The sequence below is a fragment of the Dermacentor silvarum genome, unplaced genomic scaffold (assembly GCF_013339745.2).
Source record: "Dermacentor silvarum isolate Dsil-2018 unplaced genomic scaffold, BIME_Dsil_1.4 Seq11040, whole genome shotgun sequence".
Lineage (NCBI taxonomy): Eukaryota > Metazoa > Arthropoda > Arachnida > Ixodida > Ixodidae > Dermacentor > Dermacentor silvarum.
In genome coordinates this window covers 1,197-17,526 of record NW_023605569.1, presented here as the reverse complement: position 1 = coordinate 17,526, position 16,330 = coordinate 1,197, and the positions used below count along the sequence as shown (strand labels likewise).

General features: G+C 44.7%; 1 protein-coding gene across 1 annotated transcript; it reads right to left on the bottom strand.

Moving 5' to 3' along the window:
- Positions 1–6,697: 6,697 nt before the first annotated feature.
- On the bottom strand, positions 6,698–10,461 carry LOC119434488 (female-specific histamine-binding protein 2-like; the record flags this gene model as incomplete). Its single annotated transcript, XM_037701632.1, has 3 exons — positions 10,414–10,461; positions 9,520–9,692; positions 6,698–6,780 (listed from the first exon to the last, which is right to left on the bottom strand). Coding segments are annotated over exons 1-3 (304 nt in total), but the record flags the coding sequence as incomplete, so codon positions are not given.
- Positions 10,462–16,330: the final 5,869 nt, after the last annotated feature.

The following is a 16,330-nucleotide window of genomic DNA, read 5'->3' as shown; positions in this document are numbered from 1 at the left end:
AAAATACAAATGTGTTAAAGTAGAAATTGTTGCGGCAATTAGTTACACCTACTTTCAAACGGTGGTCGATGAGTAGGGAAATATACATGGTTGGTAAAAAAAAGTGAGTCACGTAGGACATGGCTAAAATGATAAATTTCATGGAAAAAGAGCGACAAGAAATTTTACGTCCAAGTGACATATAAAAAAGTCAGAGTCATTATGGTCACACTAGCTGTTCGTGAATAGTTCGATATAATAAACTGTACAGGTCGATTTTGGATTGCTTCGATAGAATGGACGAGGGAATTAACATGGGGATCTCAAATAGAAGATGCGTACTGCAATTTAGGATGCACTAATGCTTTATAAAGCACGTGTTTTGAACTGCTAGGGGAAAGTCAGAAATAACGCGTTAAGTAACCAAGTGATTGATTTGCGCTATTGACAATGTGGTTTCTGTGTACTTGCCACGAAAGATTCTCTTTAATGTGGGTGCCTAGGTATTTGTATGAGGAAACTTGAGACAGCGGAGCGTTTTTAAGAGAATAATTCCGAGGTGGAAAATTACCAACAAGGTGGGAACTCTCATTACTTTACATGAGGTTACGTTCAGTTCATCAGCCAAGTATTGCACTCTGCATAGACCCAGTGTAGGTGTGCCTGAAGGATGGCACTATCAGTCGTTAATATTGCGCGGTAATTTACACAATCATCAGTGGACAACCTTATAGAGGAGGAAACGCTATTGGGTGAAACATCACGTCAAATATTAGCTTTTTAAAGCATATTGTAACAGCGTTGTAAACCGAGTGGTGTAGTGAAATCAAGTCTGCTTGTAGAAATTGAGACTAACACCACTTTCAAAATATGCAGACAGAACGCAGCGCAATTCATGAGATTTTCGGCTAACATTTTACAAATAGCAGGCATCAAGCGGTATGGGTTCCTCAGTATTAAACGCCGAGGAAGTTATTAGCCGATTTAAAACGGATATTTCTACAGCGGTCTAAATACTGGATTTAAAGTAACCATTCGTGGCACTACTGCTATGCTTCATTTTCTAGATTTAAGCACGTACCGCGAAAGCAGTATCTGAACTTTCGGGTGCCTCTTGAAGGGTAAATTGCACCATAAGATCCATGCAATTGAAAATAAAGGGAAATATGTTTGAACTAAACAATGACAGACAGCTTAGAGTTTAGCTTTTAGCGAATACACAAATGTTGTTTGGGAATATTTTATCCATGTCATAATGTTACGAAAAAGTGTGAAATGAGCTTGATCCGTATTCTTACTTTGTCATACAGAGAAGGGAGCGCTTTATAAGTTTTGATTTCTACGGTGTGGACGATATTTGTATTTAACATTGATTTAAACATTAGGCCATATCAGAAACATTGCTAATTTATATGTACTGAAAGCTTGTGGAGCTAGCGTGGAAATGAAAATATACAAGAATGCTCACTTTAACAATTATACTTGCGCTTTTAAACTAAGTCATGTCTTAATTTTAGTCAACAAGTACCAATTCATTTCCCTTAGCAGAGTTAGTCTTATTTTGTGTGTCGAAGAAAAACTAATACTTGCAGTGGCTATTGACGATTTATGCTACCAATGCTACTTCTTTTGAAGGCACGGCAACCACAATTCCCGTTTGCTTCTTGTTTACCCACATGTACTTTCTTTTGTACCTTTTATGCCCGTGTTAGACTTTGTGCTCGCGCGTCTGTGAGGAGTTGAACACAATTGACTAAAGTTATGTAACAAATAGAAATACTCTATGGACCAGTATTTGACATTATTGCAGATAGCCATAGAGTATCTTAGTAATTTTACAGTTGCTTTATTACCTCTTAATTTTAAAGCGTTGGAATAAATATTGTGAGACAAACGTGCAATCTATGTGTTTGACCTGACCAAAAACCTAACAAATTGCTAGAAAAAAGTACACTACTATCGAAGCTCATCTTCACGTTTTGTCTCATGATTGTCACAACGCGTACTGCGCCTTTAATCTATTATTCCAAAAAACGTTGTCAGAATGTAACTCAGACTATTTCTGCTATGACATAAATATTACCTCTTACTCCTTTTGTTGCAGATTACGAACTGTGGGTGCACGAAAGCAAAGTGAGCAGCATACCTCCCTGCTGTCTGTTCCTGTTTGAATACTTGGCAGAGAACCGGGAAAGGTACACTGTATATAATGATGATTGCAAGGCGACCACAGCGGACGCCCAGCAGCCAGGAACGCAAGCCTGATGCTAGCTGCGAAAACGACCAGTGCTCGGTTTATTTCGAGAATGTAGTTTCTAGTTCTGCAGGTTTGTCTTGGTGGTTTTTTAAACAACCATCACAAATTCTGTCCGAACATTGTAGTAATTATTGCAAAATTTCAAATAAAAATATTTGCTTATACTGAATATTAGATGTTATCTTTGTAGAAAAATAAAAATTGTAAATTAATAAATGCGCCCGCGTCGAAAGAACTAGAAAAGTGATTTGCAACAATTCACTTGGAAACACAAGGATATGGTAAATTTCATATTAGATATATTTGGTAGAACGCAATAAGACGCAAATGTTGTCCTACAAGCTAAAAGTAAAAGAGGTAAATCATGGGCCCCGTAATGTTCATTCAATCGTGGAGTCGCAATGCCGCCCTGAGAGCAAAGTAGGGGTGGCCATAGAAGTGTTTCAGACAAAAACAAAAAGGTATTGCAGTTTGATAGGACGGGTAAACTTGAAAGAAATTTCGAATCCTAACTAAACAAACATGATGCGGCGATCGCGTGTAGAAACACCAACGGGTTTCAGATAATGACGTCAATCCCTGGATTCTAGGTGCAGCCACCTAGAAGCTTGTGCTTTCCTCTAAACGAACATTTCCGGCTGCTGGTCGTTTCACCAGTTCAAGTGTTCAATGGCTCTAAATCACCTTACGCGTTCTCGAGCGCTAGGTGCGGGAGAATTAAGCGCGGATGAAGGTAGGAGCGATCTGGGGTTTTCCTTGCATTTAGCATGGCACCGACGAGTTTGATCCACGGATAGATGACGTCTACCATTTCCAGTCTTTAGCAGTGAACGACTCCCCCTTTCTACAGCTGTAATGGGGCCTGAAAGGCTAGAAGGGGCATGGCAGCTGTCACAAAAGAGCGCGTAATCCAAGCGCCCGCCGCGTCTCACACACGCCAGCGAAAGAACACGCCGGCCCCGCAGCAACTTCAACAGAGAGGGAGAGCGCATACACCTCAAACAACAATGCGAACAACGGCGCCTGGACGTCTAGAAGGGCCTCGACGAAGCGACGTTAACTGGAGAGAGAGAGAGAGAGAGCACACGCTCAATACCTTCGTCAATACTAGGTCGTCAATAAAAGGTCGTCAATACCTTGATAGCTTGGTGGCCCTGCGAATTTATCGAGCATGCCTTCTTCACAATATTAGATTAATTTTGCATATTTCCTTATACATGAATGAATGAATGGATGGATGAAAACAACTTTATTAAATAACGGCGAAGTGTAACGACCCGGGCTCAGGTCTCCCATGAGGTGACATCGAGGCCTTGCCTCCATGCCGCCTTCCTGAAAGGACTTGCGCTTAAACTGGAAACAAGGAGAAGGCTAACTATTGGTGTCATCTTTCTATCTGATTGTGGAATGCAAACGCCCTCTTACAACACGTCTTTAGCTTTGATATCCGAATAAACATCACGCTATTGACCGAATATGACGTTTGGCGAAGTTAGGTGCCTAGAGTCTCTCAGTATTGCACTGTCCGTTTAGCTTTAAGCACGAGTCTTTAGGGGCGCAGCAGCGCTATCATTTCTTTAAAAAAGGAATATAGGACAGGCATGCTCTGCGGTCTGGCGCACCAGGCGATATTAATAAAAAGTGCTACATGGATTTAAGTGATTGCATTCAGCGACTGTTCCGTCTATGTAGGGACATTGCAAGTGGAATTAGCCTAACCTGCAGTATTCCTTCTTTTAAGAGCTCGGTTATATAAACTCTAATAAAAGCACAAAAAATTCAGGCAAGGGTTCAAGGGAGGACGAGTTCGAGGACGAGATAGAAGCATTGAAAAGCAATAATGCAAGTTTAATGAAATTTGAGGCATCGGTTCACGCACTTACATTAACGCCACTAATATATTCTATGGCGCGTACATTAGGGCCTAATGCACCGAGGTGATGCTGGCGCGTCATTGTTTGAGAAATTATTTCTACTATATGAAGCTTAGGGACAAGTCTCGAAGCTTAGATAACATTTTTGATCTATAAAAACTAAAACCTTGTGATAAAAATGCAAGTCTGCGCAACTTTTTCATTTTTTTATACTATCCATAAGATAAGCAGCAGGCAAGGTACTAACCAAAGATAAATAAAGGTCGGAATGTTCGGTGCATTCATTTCTCACTCGATGGCCTAATTGTTTTTTGTTTATGAGCTAGTGTGTCAAACGTAAGTTGTTGTTTTTTTTTTGCGTGGAACGGGTGCTGCCAACATTCTGGCAAGGCACGTCGTGTGTCGCGTTGCTTAGCGCCGCTCATAGCCGCTGCCTTATGCCACATGCGCTGATTTTGCGAAAAGCACCTGCTTCTGGGTCCAATATTCATTCACTGCAAGACAAGTTTTCCGGAAAGAGGACACGCACTCAAGAAAGGAAATAAATTCACGGGGGCATTTGCGACTGTGTTGTCCTCGTATTTTCGGTCCGTGTCATCAATGTGTTCTCCATTTTGTGTATGTCTTGCTTGTGTAGAAAGTGTATTTTTTTATTTGGGTAACATCTGACTGTAGTAACTGGGATAGGAAGAACAAGCCATGAAGAAATGGACCGGCACCAGAGCATAACCGCCACGTAATAAATAGTTCCCTGATTAGTAGTAGAAAATGTTTGCAATCCACATTTTAAGCAAAATAGTTAGCTGTTCATTTTTAGGATGGTGACGTTGCTTCTTGAACTGCAAAATTTGATGAGACCTCAAGGTTCTTAATAAAAAGTTGAAGCGCTGCTCTTTTCTGCGACAACATATGTGTTTACTAAAACAAAATGCCAATTTGAAGGGCCCCTAAACCACCTCAGATAATTTATTAACATTCCAAGTAAACATGCGCTGCGGGAGCGCCACAAAATAAAGAAAAAAATGCAATGCAGTCCTCCTCTTCTGGCCTTTCCAGTATCTCCAGCGGTCGTCACGATGTCTGCAGGGTGCATCTGGTTATGTCAGCGGCGGTTACGATGCCCATTGGTCGAACAAAAACCTGCGGCTTCCGGTTTGTCTGCTAGCAGGTACACGGGCTCCCTGCTCTTTCTCGTCGTTGCTCGCTTGTGTGCCCTTGCGAATCGGTAATTACAGCCCGCAACGCAAGTGCCAAATCGCTCGTGTTCCAACACAGTCGTGCTAAGCGGTCTGATTAGCTGCGCGAACAGAGTGCGACACTGTTGGCCTTTACAGACGAGCGCGCAACACAGGGTCGATAGCGGCACGCTTCGCATGAACACCGGCCGGTAGCGCAGCAACAGCGGGTAGCCGAGAAGCGCCGAGTCCACGTCCCCGTTTCCGGCGCGGTAACTCGCCGCATGCCGTTTGTCATTCGCGCGCCACCGTTCGACAGCGGTTTTCGTCGCGAATGGCGAGATATTCTTGCCGTATAGAGAGGATGAGACCGGGACCCATTGTGCGGCAGCCTCACCGCCACCACCGCCGATCGCTCGACGGTGCCGATGTCGTCGCTAGGCCTTTTCCGGTTCACTTCAAACCTAAACCGGACAGCGCTTCGGAATGAATAACCGACGCGATGAATAACGTTGTTATCGCTCTTCGCAATAATTGTACACAAAGAAGCAAATATGCTTACATTAGCGGCGCCATCGGCTGCGATGCGAGCACAGCCGTGCCGGTCGTCTGCCGTCGGTAGCATGCACTGCAGCTGAGCTCGACAAGTATGGAAGCTCTTGTTCATGTTTAACGTTTGACAGTGGATATCGTTCTTCATAAAATGTACAATTTACGCATCACTTTACCTTGGGAAAGTTATTTTGCTAGGAACAGAAGCTGCAGCCGATGTTTTCGTCGCCACTGGCGGAGGCACGCAGCTTCGCGGTCGTCAATTGGCCCGTTAATCGTGCAGCGGGCGGTGCGCCAGCCGAACTGCTGTCTCCTTTGGACACCAATCGCGTGGCAGACGTTCTACGGCACTGGAGGCCGGTTCGCCGTCGGTATATTTGCGGCTAGCGTCGACGTACCTAAACCGGAAGTGGGCAGTGTTTTGAGAAGCGCGTTGGCGATGTCCTATGTCACGTGACATTTGGAGAAGCACTCGATGAGGAGAGTAGCGAAGGAAAGAGCGAAACGAGCGAGGGCCATGTTATGCTATGCCCCACCAAACGCCTGTAACTCCTCTATTACTGCACCATTTAGAAAAATTCTCGCGGCTACGTGTTCGTTGTAGACTCGTGCATAACTGCAACACCACAACTAAATTTCGACCTCTGGGTGGTTTAGGGGTCCTTTAAAGAACGTTATTCTCTCTTTAAACGTACTATTTGAAGTACAACCACTTACAACATTCCATTTCAACAAAATCATGTGCGCTCTGGCTAAGCGCCATAAGATTCACAGTCGCATTTTAAATAAATCAGTGAAAGGAAATGCTGCATTATGTCAAGATGCAATCACTGCGGGTAAGCTTGATAAGGGAAAGTTACCATGTGTCTTGTATTCTATGGCGTTTTCCTTATTTTTATAATCGTACATCTTAACGGCGGTGACCGTTTCTTTAGAAGTTTGTCTGTAATTTCAAACATGCATGTGAGCACCGCAGTGTCAAGTGCGGAATTATGCGACATTGCAAATGGCTTCTTCTAAGGCACATTTGTTTAAATATTTGGTCTAATATGAGGAATTTGGACACACTTCTATCACAATTTTCAAACACCTCTACTTCTCTTAAAAAGAGTTATGCAATACACAAGCAACGTACTCTATAGTAGACAAGGTCTAAAGCATTGCGATGAGTCATGCCTGTTTTGCAGGTGTAGTTCTACATTGACCATAACTTTTGTCCAAACCTTTGTCATAATATATTCTGAACCATATATTCAGTTGGCCCACGTTCAAAGGTCAAGTTGGAACACCGCGAAATTTAATTTGGGCCATGTCCATACAACAGCCGAAATTAGGGGTGGGCCCACGCCGCAATTTTAGGGTGGCCCACCCCTAATTTTTTTATTGCGATAGCATTTATATGGACACTCCAAAGCAGATTTCTGCCGTCGGCGTCGCCGTTGTAGTCGCCGTTGCCGTGAGGTTCCGTATGACGTCAATGGAGATGAAATCGTCGCCGCGCGCCACCGAACGCTGTATGTGCGAGTGAAATGGCGCGAGGGACGCGCTCTTTCACGGGGAGTGAACCCACGGCGGAGAACAAAGGCGCGTTCGGCGCCGTGCTTCCTTAAGGGCTGCAGAAGTAGGCGTCTCTTTCCTCCTTTACAATCACCATATATGTAGAGCAAACGCGCCTTCTTCCGACGCGCGAAAGGCGGTGGGGGGTGGGGGGAGGGAAGGGAGGTGACGTTTAGCTGCGGCACCAAGTGCCTATTTATATCACGGGCTCCGGCAACAGTCAGCAACGCCGCACGCATTTTGTGCGAACGCGGGCAAAACGCCGACGGCGTCGACATTAGTTCTGCGTGTTGCCGGTGCTGCTGCATGTCCAAGTTTATACAGCTGATAAAGCTACTATATTACTCCGTATAGCTCTCTACAAATTTGCTATCGCAATTGACGCTTCGCCTTACAGGTGAAACTGCAACCACTTTTAGGGGCGAAGCTCCTTATAGCGGCACCCGTTCGTCCCCGTCGTAGTAGGTAGCCACGTCTAGTTTTATGAATTGCTCAATAGATGGCGCTGTGTGTCCGTATATGTATGTATACCCATATATACATATATATGTATACGTATAGTATAACCGGAAGCCGACTTGCGCTTCCGGTTCCGCTTCCGGTTCCGGAAGCCAGCTTCCGGCTTCCGGAGAACGATTCCGGCGTTTTATGAAAAAAAAAAATGTCACAGTTTCGCCCTAAGGGCGAAGCAATGAATGCGATAGCAACACAGCAATGTCATACGAAGTAAGGTGAGCGGCTTTGGTAGCAACAACACGCAGAACTGTTGTCGACGCCATCGGCGTTTTGCCCGCGTTAGCTCAAAATGCGTGCGGCGTTGGTGACTGTTGCTGGAGCCTCTCATATAAATAGGCACTTGGTGCCGCAGCTAAACGTCGCCTCCCTTCCCTCCCCCTTCCCCCCCTCCCCCACGGCCTCTCGCGCATTTGCAAGAAGGCGCGTTTGCTCTACATATATGGTGATTGTAAAGGAGGAAAGAGACGCCTACTTCTGCAGCCCTTAAGGAAGCACGGCGCAGAACGCGCGTTTGTTCTCCGCCGTGCGTTCACTCCCCGTGAAACAGCGCGTCCCTCGCGCCCTTTCACTCGCACATACAGCGTTCGGCGGCGCGCGGCCACGATTTCATCTCCATTGACGTCATACGGAACCTCACGGCGACGGCGACGGCGACGGCGACGCCGACGGCGACGGCGACGCCGACGGCAGAAATCTGCTTTTGAGTGTCCATATAATTGCTATCGCAATAAAATTGCGAAAGTTGTGTCCGTAGCGCGGAATCGAACCAGGGACCCCTCGCTTCCGAACGCGCGGCGCTAACCACTACGCCACGAAGCACACGATGGCAATAAATACCCAACATTAACGAAAGGCCGCGTTTCTAGCGCGTTTCTAACGCGTTTGTGCTAGCGCGTTACGGCCCGTGTAAGAAGCTGGTGTAAGACGCTGTGGCCTCTCCACCTTAGCTTCAACGCGTTTCGAACGCGCTGCCCAAGGCGGTGGCAAGTAAAGTTCAAGTCGAGGAGCGTTTATAAATACGGGGGGTATACTCTCTCAGCAGTCATGTGATGGCGTCGGCAAACGCGGTACACGTTCCGGCATGTGTAAATGGCTGCGTAAGACGCTGTGGCCGCTCCCCCTTACTAGAGAGTACTGCACGTTTCTAACGCGTTTGTGCTAGCGTCCCCTTAAGCGGGAGATCCGATGATTCCCTCCGGAGCTTCGCCCACTCATCATCATTCACCCCGTGGATATGCTGTGATTTTTTTCGTCCTGTGTCATCACAAGGAGCCAGTTAAGCCAATGCATCGCAACTACATAAAAAAAAACAACCTGTAGGACATAAATGAAGAACATTTATGGAATAAAAATGCTCTAGATGGGATGAGCTGTGAAAAGTCGTAATTAAGCCTTTCCTTAACGGTTTGGGCGGCTTCCTAGAGCGACGTTTGAATTCAAGCGTCGGTTTCTTGCTATACTAGAATGCACAGAGAGAACGTAGAAACTATCCGATTCATTTCGTTTCGTGGTATATATGCACCGAACTAATTTTATTGACTAATTTCCTTTTTCATTGACGCTACTGTAGCTTTCTGCTGTATTTCATTATAAAGATAAAGATACTCACGGTGTTGAGGAAGCGTTATTCTTGAACGTTATTGTAGCTTCAATTATCTTCTTTTCTTCAGAGACTTCTGTTGCCGTTACACTCACACATGTGAAATCAGTGCCCCACACGTCATCTTCATTATATGTAGCCTTCACGAGATAGTAAATTGTACCCTTATCTTGTTTGATACTCTGAAACAAAACAAAACAGCTCTTGATTTCTGCGTCGAGCTTTTTATCATCTGATAAGCTAGCGCTTATATGTGTCACCGACCCCGTGTACGAGGCGCAGACGCCGGACCAAATTCCAAAGCCGACTTAGCAGCTTCCGAAAATAATCCCACGAAACCAAGGAGATTTAAGAATTGGCCCTCTGGTGAGCCAGGGAACGCCGGTTGCTGTCCAAAGACCGAGTCACAGCCCAGAGTTGTCAAAACACAACAAAATATATTCTTCACACAAGGCAGTTACACACACACTTGCACACTTAGACTAGACACAACACAATACAATTCAGATGGGTATTAACAAACACAAGAAAATAATTCACGACAAGCACTAAGAGTCCAACACGTAAATTACAAAATGAATAAGAACATTAAGTGTCCAATCGTATTCACCGTGCTTCCTGGAGTCAGACGTTCTCGGCGTAGCTCGGGGCGAATCTCGAAGAAAGAACTTCTTCCGGAAATGCAGACGCTCGATGAACTCGTCGACTAGCCTGCCGGGAAATCCCCTTCTTCCGCAGACGCTTGGTCTTCACGTTACATCACTTCACCGGTGCGGACTGAACTCGCTGATGATTCTCGTACGGCGGTTTCATAGCTTCCACAGGCGTTCTCGAACTTTCCTATTGGAGTCGTGATCTGGTAGCATGGCCAAAGCTTGGGAACCTTCGAGTCTTTTCTCGTACCTTCGACCACCGCTGCCGGAGTGTTGTCGAGGAGAGGTGATGACTCATGCTGTTGGCGCACGCTCATGCTGTAGTTATCTCTATCGCTCGCCGGGTGAGAAGGCGTCTCGGCGCGCGCGTGTGCTCTCTCTCTCTCGTTACCGTCGTCTCGTCTATGGTCTTCTAGACTTCTAGACGCCGTTGGTCGGGTAGCTGTTTGAGGCGTATGCGCTCTCCACCTCTGTTGAAGTTGCCGCGGGGTCGGCGTGTTCTTTCGCTCGCTTGCGTGACACGCGGCGCGTGCTTTGATTACGCGCTCTTTTGTGACAATATGACAGAGCTCCTACTTTGTATTTCTTGTATTAACAGCGGACATGGCAAAACAGCTAAACAAACTTGTGTTACACAGCAGAAATGTTTATGGTAGCCATTCAAAAAAGTCGTTGTTCTTCATTTTGGCGTCGTAACAATGCTTCAAACATGTATGTTTATGAAACGTAGATATCTCTAACTAATATATGAACAAATTCTGGGGTTATACCCAGAAATACGGATGGTGTCCAAGTTGCGAGTGCTCGGCCTGTGGTTTGAAGAGAACAGTGCCAACCGCGAGCTAGATGCCCGACTGCAGAAGAAAGGGGCCGCCGCCACGCACTTCCGTGCGGCGGGTCGCGAACAAGAGGAAAGGAATGAAGGAACACAACGTGACGAGGCTGATACAAGCGTACGCGTTGAGCCATATGTCCTACACTGTAAAAAATTTCCGTAATTTTACAGCAAAAACCTACGTAAAATTTACGTAGACCATTCTGTTTTATGAAAAACGGCGGGATTCTACGTAAAAAAGACGGACGTGAGCTCCGTTTTTGAAATACGGAGAGCCGTCCGTAATTTCATGAGGAGGGCAACTGAACATGTTACTAGTGAAAAATGAACACCCAAAGAATATAACGTAAAGAAACTGTCTACTCTCACTGCCAGTTACATATATCACCATAGATAACGCTGTTTGAACATTATTTGCGTGCGAGCATAGTAAACACACAAAAAGACGCAGGTAGGGTTTGAGCGGTGGCGCTGCTTACCACCTCTTCATCGCGCCTACACGCTGGGTTAGATTCCTCCAGCACAAACAACTGTACGAGTACTCGCTAATGGCGGACGGTGGAGGTGGTGTTCCTGTCGCATTTGTGATTTCACACTAAATAGGAAGGAATCGGTGCTGGATTGTTACACAAGTAAGTGATTTAAGTGTCCTTTTTTCCTTGTTGGTGCACGTCGCGCGTGCGAAATGCTCCGCGATGGCCGATGATGGGCTCAATTGTGTTGTGTGAGCACGGTCTTTAACGAGATTCCTTGGCCATGAGGATTGACAAAGCGACATTGCGAGTCTGTGATAAAGGGGTGTTTCATTTGTTGTGTTGAATGCATACTCACTACAACTGAGACGTGTAGGCAATATTAGCGGCGTTGACGCCTCTAGTAGCTCCTTTCTCGTCTAATGTGGCCGCTGGTTTACGGACGTTAGCATTCCAGTTAGTACTGTGTTGTGCTGTGTGCTCGGCGTTCCAAAATTAAGTGAAGGCGTTGTACCCGTTAGTATCTCTCTCGACGCGGTGCAACGTTATGTTGCCAATATTCGGTGACGCATTGCATCACAGTGAAATTTTTAGCTATTATTATAAACTTCGGACGCAGTGCCTTGGCTGGGCGTGCATAATCGCAGTGTTCACGCCCGGGATTGGAAGATTGCTCATGTATGAAGACCTCATTGAGCATGTTCGATGTACATGCCCCTTCATTACAATCAAATGACGGTGGAGCGTGCTTACTGCCCTAACCTTGTGCCACCTGCAGTGGTAGGGAACACCGGTGTCACACGGTGCCCTTTCGTTTGTAGTAGAGCCCGAGCTATCGTGCACGATCGCAATTGAAAGTTGTCCGCGTGATACCCGTTAAGAGTCATTGCAAAGGAAACGGATTATTTTCTACCTGGCAATCTGTATTCGTTTTTTTTTTGACAGCTACCAGGCTGACGATTAACGTTCTGACGCAGTACGTCAGCATATCACGTATTCTGGGAGGGAGGATTGCCGCTTAAGTTCTGCCCATGTGCGGCCGTAATTGCAAAACAAATGCATGCGAAAAGTAATTTTTAACTTAACCTTGACATAGAATAGTGGTGGCCAAACGTGCATTACGGACATTCCAAAGTTATATATATTCCTAACAAGTGTAAAAACAAACCAAACTATATGTCAACACTGATGTTGAAGGGAGGTTCACACTTACTGTCTCGAGTTGCATAGACTAATTTTCAGCTTGCACGCATCATTGCAATAATTCTAAAATGCGTGCATGTGTTGTTAGTTATACAGGGCAAAATTTTTGTGAGCTCATTTTTCTAATACAAAGTGCTTCATAAAGTGTTTTTTGCAAAAAGTTAAACGAGGCCATTAGCACTTTATAAAATACTGTGAGCTATCTCACAGCAATAACAGTAACTCAGTGACGAGCTTATACGCAATAGTGTAATTGTATATAAAAATGTTTGTGCTTTGCTTTGGATGACCAGTCAGAAAGTAGCTGATATCAGTATTTCATTTGCAGCTGTTGCACCAATGAAGGATGTCTGTGTGCCGCCTTGCATTCAGTTTCTCAGTCATGGGGGCCTGCTCGCAACGCCAGTGGCAAAGCAGTCTTGCATTGTGCTATTTGTTCTGGTAAGCTGTGCCATTCTATCGTATATCAGTCATGCATATGCAGTCCTAATGGACATTGACTGCAAATGTTGGTTGAATGACAATGCCTATACAAGTATAATAATTGTTGCAGATGCATCCAAAAGATAAATGATGTTTTGTTCTTCCTGGGGCAACCAATTGGTTCAGCATGAGGACGTCGACTTGAAAGTGGGATTGTTTCATACTTGTCTCGTTTGCACATGAGTTGTGTTCAAAAAACACTAATAGCACCAGATTTCGGGATATGAGGCAACAGATAAAACATGCACCAATAAAAATTCTTCGTTTAGTTTGCTGCTATGAGTATGCAAAAACACCTGCATACTGACCTCTAACACTATCATACATGGGCTCCATGGTAACTAAGTGTAGCCACAGTTAAGCTCACTGTTAGCCACTGCTCAGCTTACTATAATAGGTGAAGATGCCTCGACGGATTTGCATGTGACATTGGAAGGTATCATAACAAGGTAAAATATAGCTTCAGCACACAGCTGTGTCACGTGGTCAGATGACCAAAATATATGAATATTTTGAAGGGAATGAACAGGACTACTGCCAGAATGAAGTGAAGGTGAACGGCACAGCAACACATTCCCTTTATCCTGTCTATGGCACCATTCAGTTCCTTCCTATACATGCACCAACCAGCCCAGTTCAGAACGCTCTAGCAGTTCATCTGAAATACCTTAATTTATCTAGAAGATTAAGTGTATACACACTAGCATATGTGGGGGCTATTCTGCAAGTTTTGTATGTTTTGAACATGCGCCATGAGGATTCTTCATTGCTCAAAACTTGATATACAACTGCACAAAGCAGCATCAATAGCTACGTTGCTTCCCCTTCTTGTGTCGAGGGTCTGTGCGTGTTTCCTAAGATAGTCCTTGTGTCGTCGTCCTGTTTGTCCTACATAATTGCTGCTGCAGGGCAGTAGGATGTTGTAAACAGCACCAACTGCACTTCCTATGATCTCCAGCACATACTTCTTGATGCAAACTTCTTGTCTTGACCTGGTCCGGTTGACATTTTCGTATCTGACCAGTTTGTTGGCCCTGAAAATAAAAAGGTAGTTCCAACTCTCCCTAGCAATTTGCTTGCATTGACAGCTTCCTTTGTGTACCTATTGTATAGCAGTGATAGGCCTTGGCTTCCTTGAAGTACTCCGACTGAAGACTTCACCTATGTTCAGCTCCGTTAAATGCTTCTTGGCAACGCATGGCGAAAGGCAGTGCGAACACACTGTTAAAAGCAACCATACTTGGGTCTTGAAGCTCCCCTCCACTTCGTGGTAGTGCCCTTGTGTTCCTGTAGCAACAACACGCTTCAGTGTTCAAGTGCGCTAATAGGAAAGGCCAAGACACTTTTGAGTGTGGGGCATAGATCCAGCACGATGCTCACCACAGAGAACCTTCAAGTCAGATATTGGAGCTTGCCTTCCAGCAGTTTTACTTCCATGAGCACACCTGGCACTGTGGAGGAGACATTAAAAATGGCTCAACTCCTTGAGTAGCCTTGCTTGGCAACTTCTCACAGACAAAAACACTGTCAGGTAACCGTAAAACACTAGCTATTGTGGGCACCAGTGTAGTAAAGTTATTTTGCTTCATTGGCAACTTTCTCCTCTATATTAGGTGAAGTAAGGCTACTAAATGGGTAGAGTGATTTTCTTCCTGTCTTCTCTGCAGTGCTAGATGAGTTCACGTACGGGGAAAAACTACCACTACACAGTGATCTTCCGTTTCTGGACCGCAGGGTTTTCTTTGGTTAGTGTTATGTATGCTGGAGCTATGCCCAATGTTTGGAGGAGGGTATTCTGCCTTCCGCATCGGCACACTATATAGTGTTCATGCACAGATTGTCATACCATCGTCGTGATGCCTACTTATTTATTCCCTCATTTTAATTTTAGCTTGATCTATTTATATTATCTAAATATGCAAATTACCAACTGTGTATAATGAGAGCATTCTTGCAGTGGGGTTCAAAGGACATGCCAGAGGAAACCATGTATACATATTAAGACTCAACAATCATAAATAATAGCAAAGGCGGACGGCTCTTTAAAACTATGTTGTTTAAGTAAATGATCGTCAAATGTAAGACAAAACACCCATGCGCCATGGCATTTCTCTAAGTTTACTGCGTGGACATGACGTTCAAATAAACAGTAAATATCTAGCATATGTCGCTCCTCACTAAACTTTCACCTAGTAAAGTATTTGGGTCATAGAAACTGATGTTTTAGCTCTAACCGCCATTGTTGATGAGCTCACCAACCTAAGCTTCGACTGACAGATGCAATACTGCAGCCGTAAACGTGGTAATTGCTAATTATCGTGCGGCTATGCTTTTTTAAATGAGCTATAGCGTTAGATGACCTGCTTTAGCGCGGATTGCATACGGCAGAAAGGGTCCAGCATTTGTCAATCACAGAACATTACCGTCTTTCGTATTCTACCGTACGTGGAAGTTTCGCCAGATAAAGTTAGGCAATATATACGCGTTCTGAGATAACTGTTTGTTTTGTTTACAACAGGGTGTAATTTTGGGAAAAAATACATGAATATATTGACGTGGCCATTTATTCAGATCACTTTCAATAAAATAGAGTGGACCTGACAGACTACTGCTTGCTTGTAAACAAGACAAGTCATACTGTTGAGTATTGAGATGTATTTTTGTTTTTTTACCAACGTAGCAAACTGTTTCTCATGTCCAAAAAGGAGACATCTGATACATCCTTCACATTCCAAGAAACGACACATTCATAGGCCTAGTACCGCATAGTACTTTGAATTTAAAAAGTACTCTGTTTGATACAAACTAAGAATAACAACGGTCGTAAAACTACCCACTCGGGAATCCAGATGATGTATTGACGCTATACTACCGAGCACCATTTATTAGCAGGTATTGAGTTCCCCTCGATATGCAGTTATGGATCATACTACTACTGGGGGATCCTACTATTTTACGTATTTCGTAAAGGAACTGGCCGGGCTTATTGAGGCAGCTGGCTTATGAAAAACACGTCTCAAGGCCCGACTATAGAGCGTGGTGCATTGCGCGCGCACTTCTCTGTTTTTTTCCCTCATAAGCCTGTTCTATTGCATAGTGCCCTTTCTCACCGGTGGAATTTGTACCAAGCTTAGGAAAGACCATATCCTCAACGCTGAAAAATTGGTTTAAGA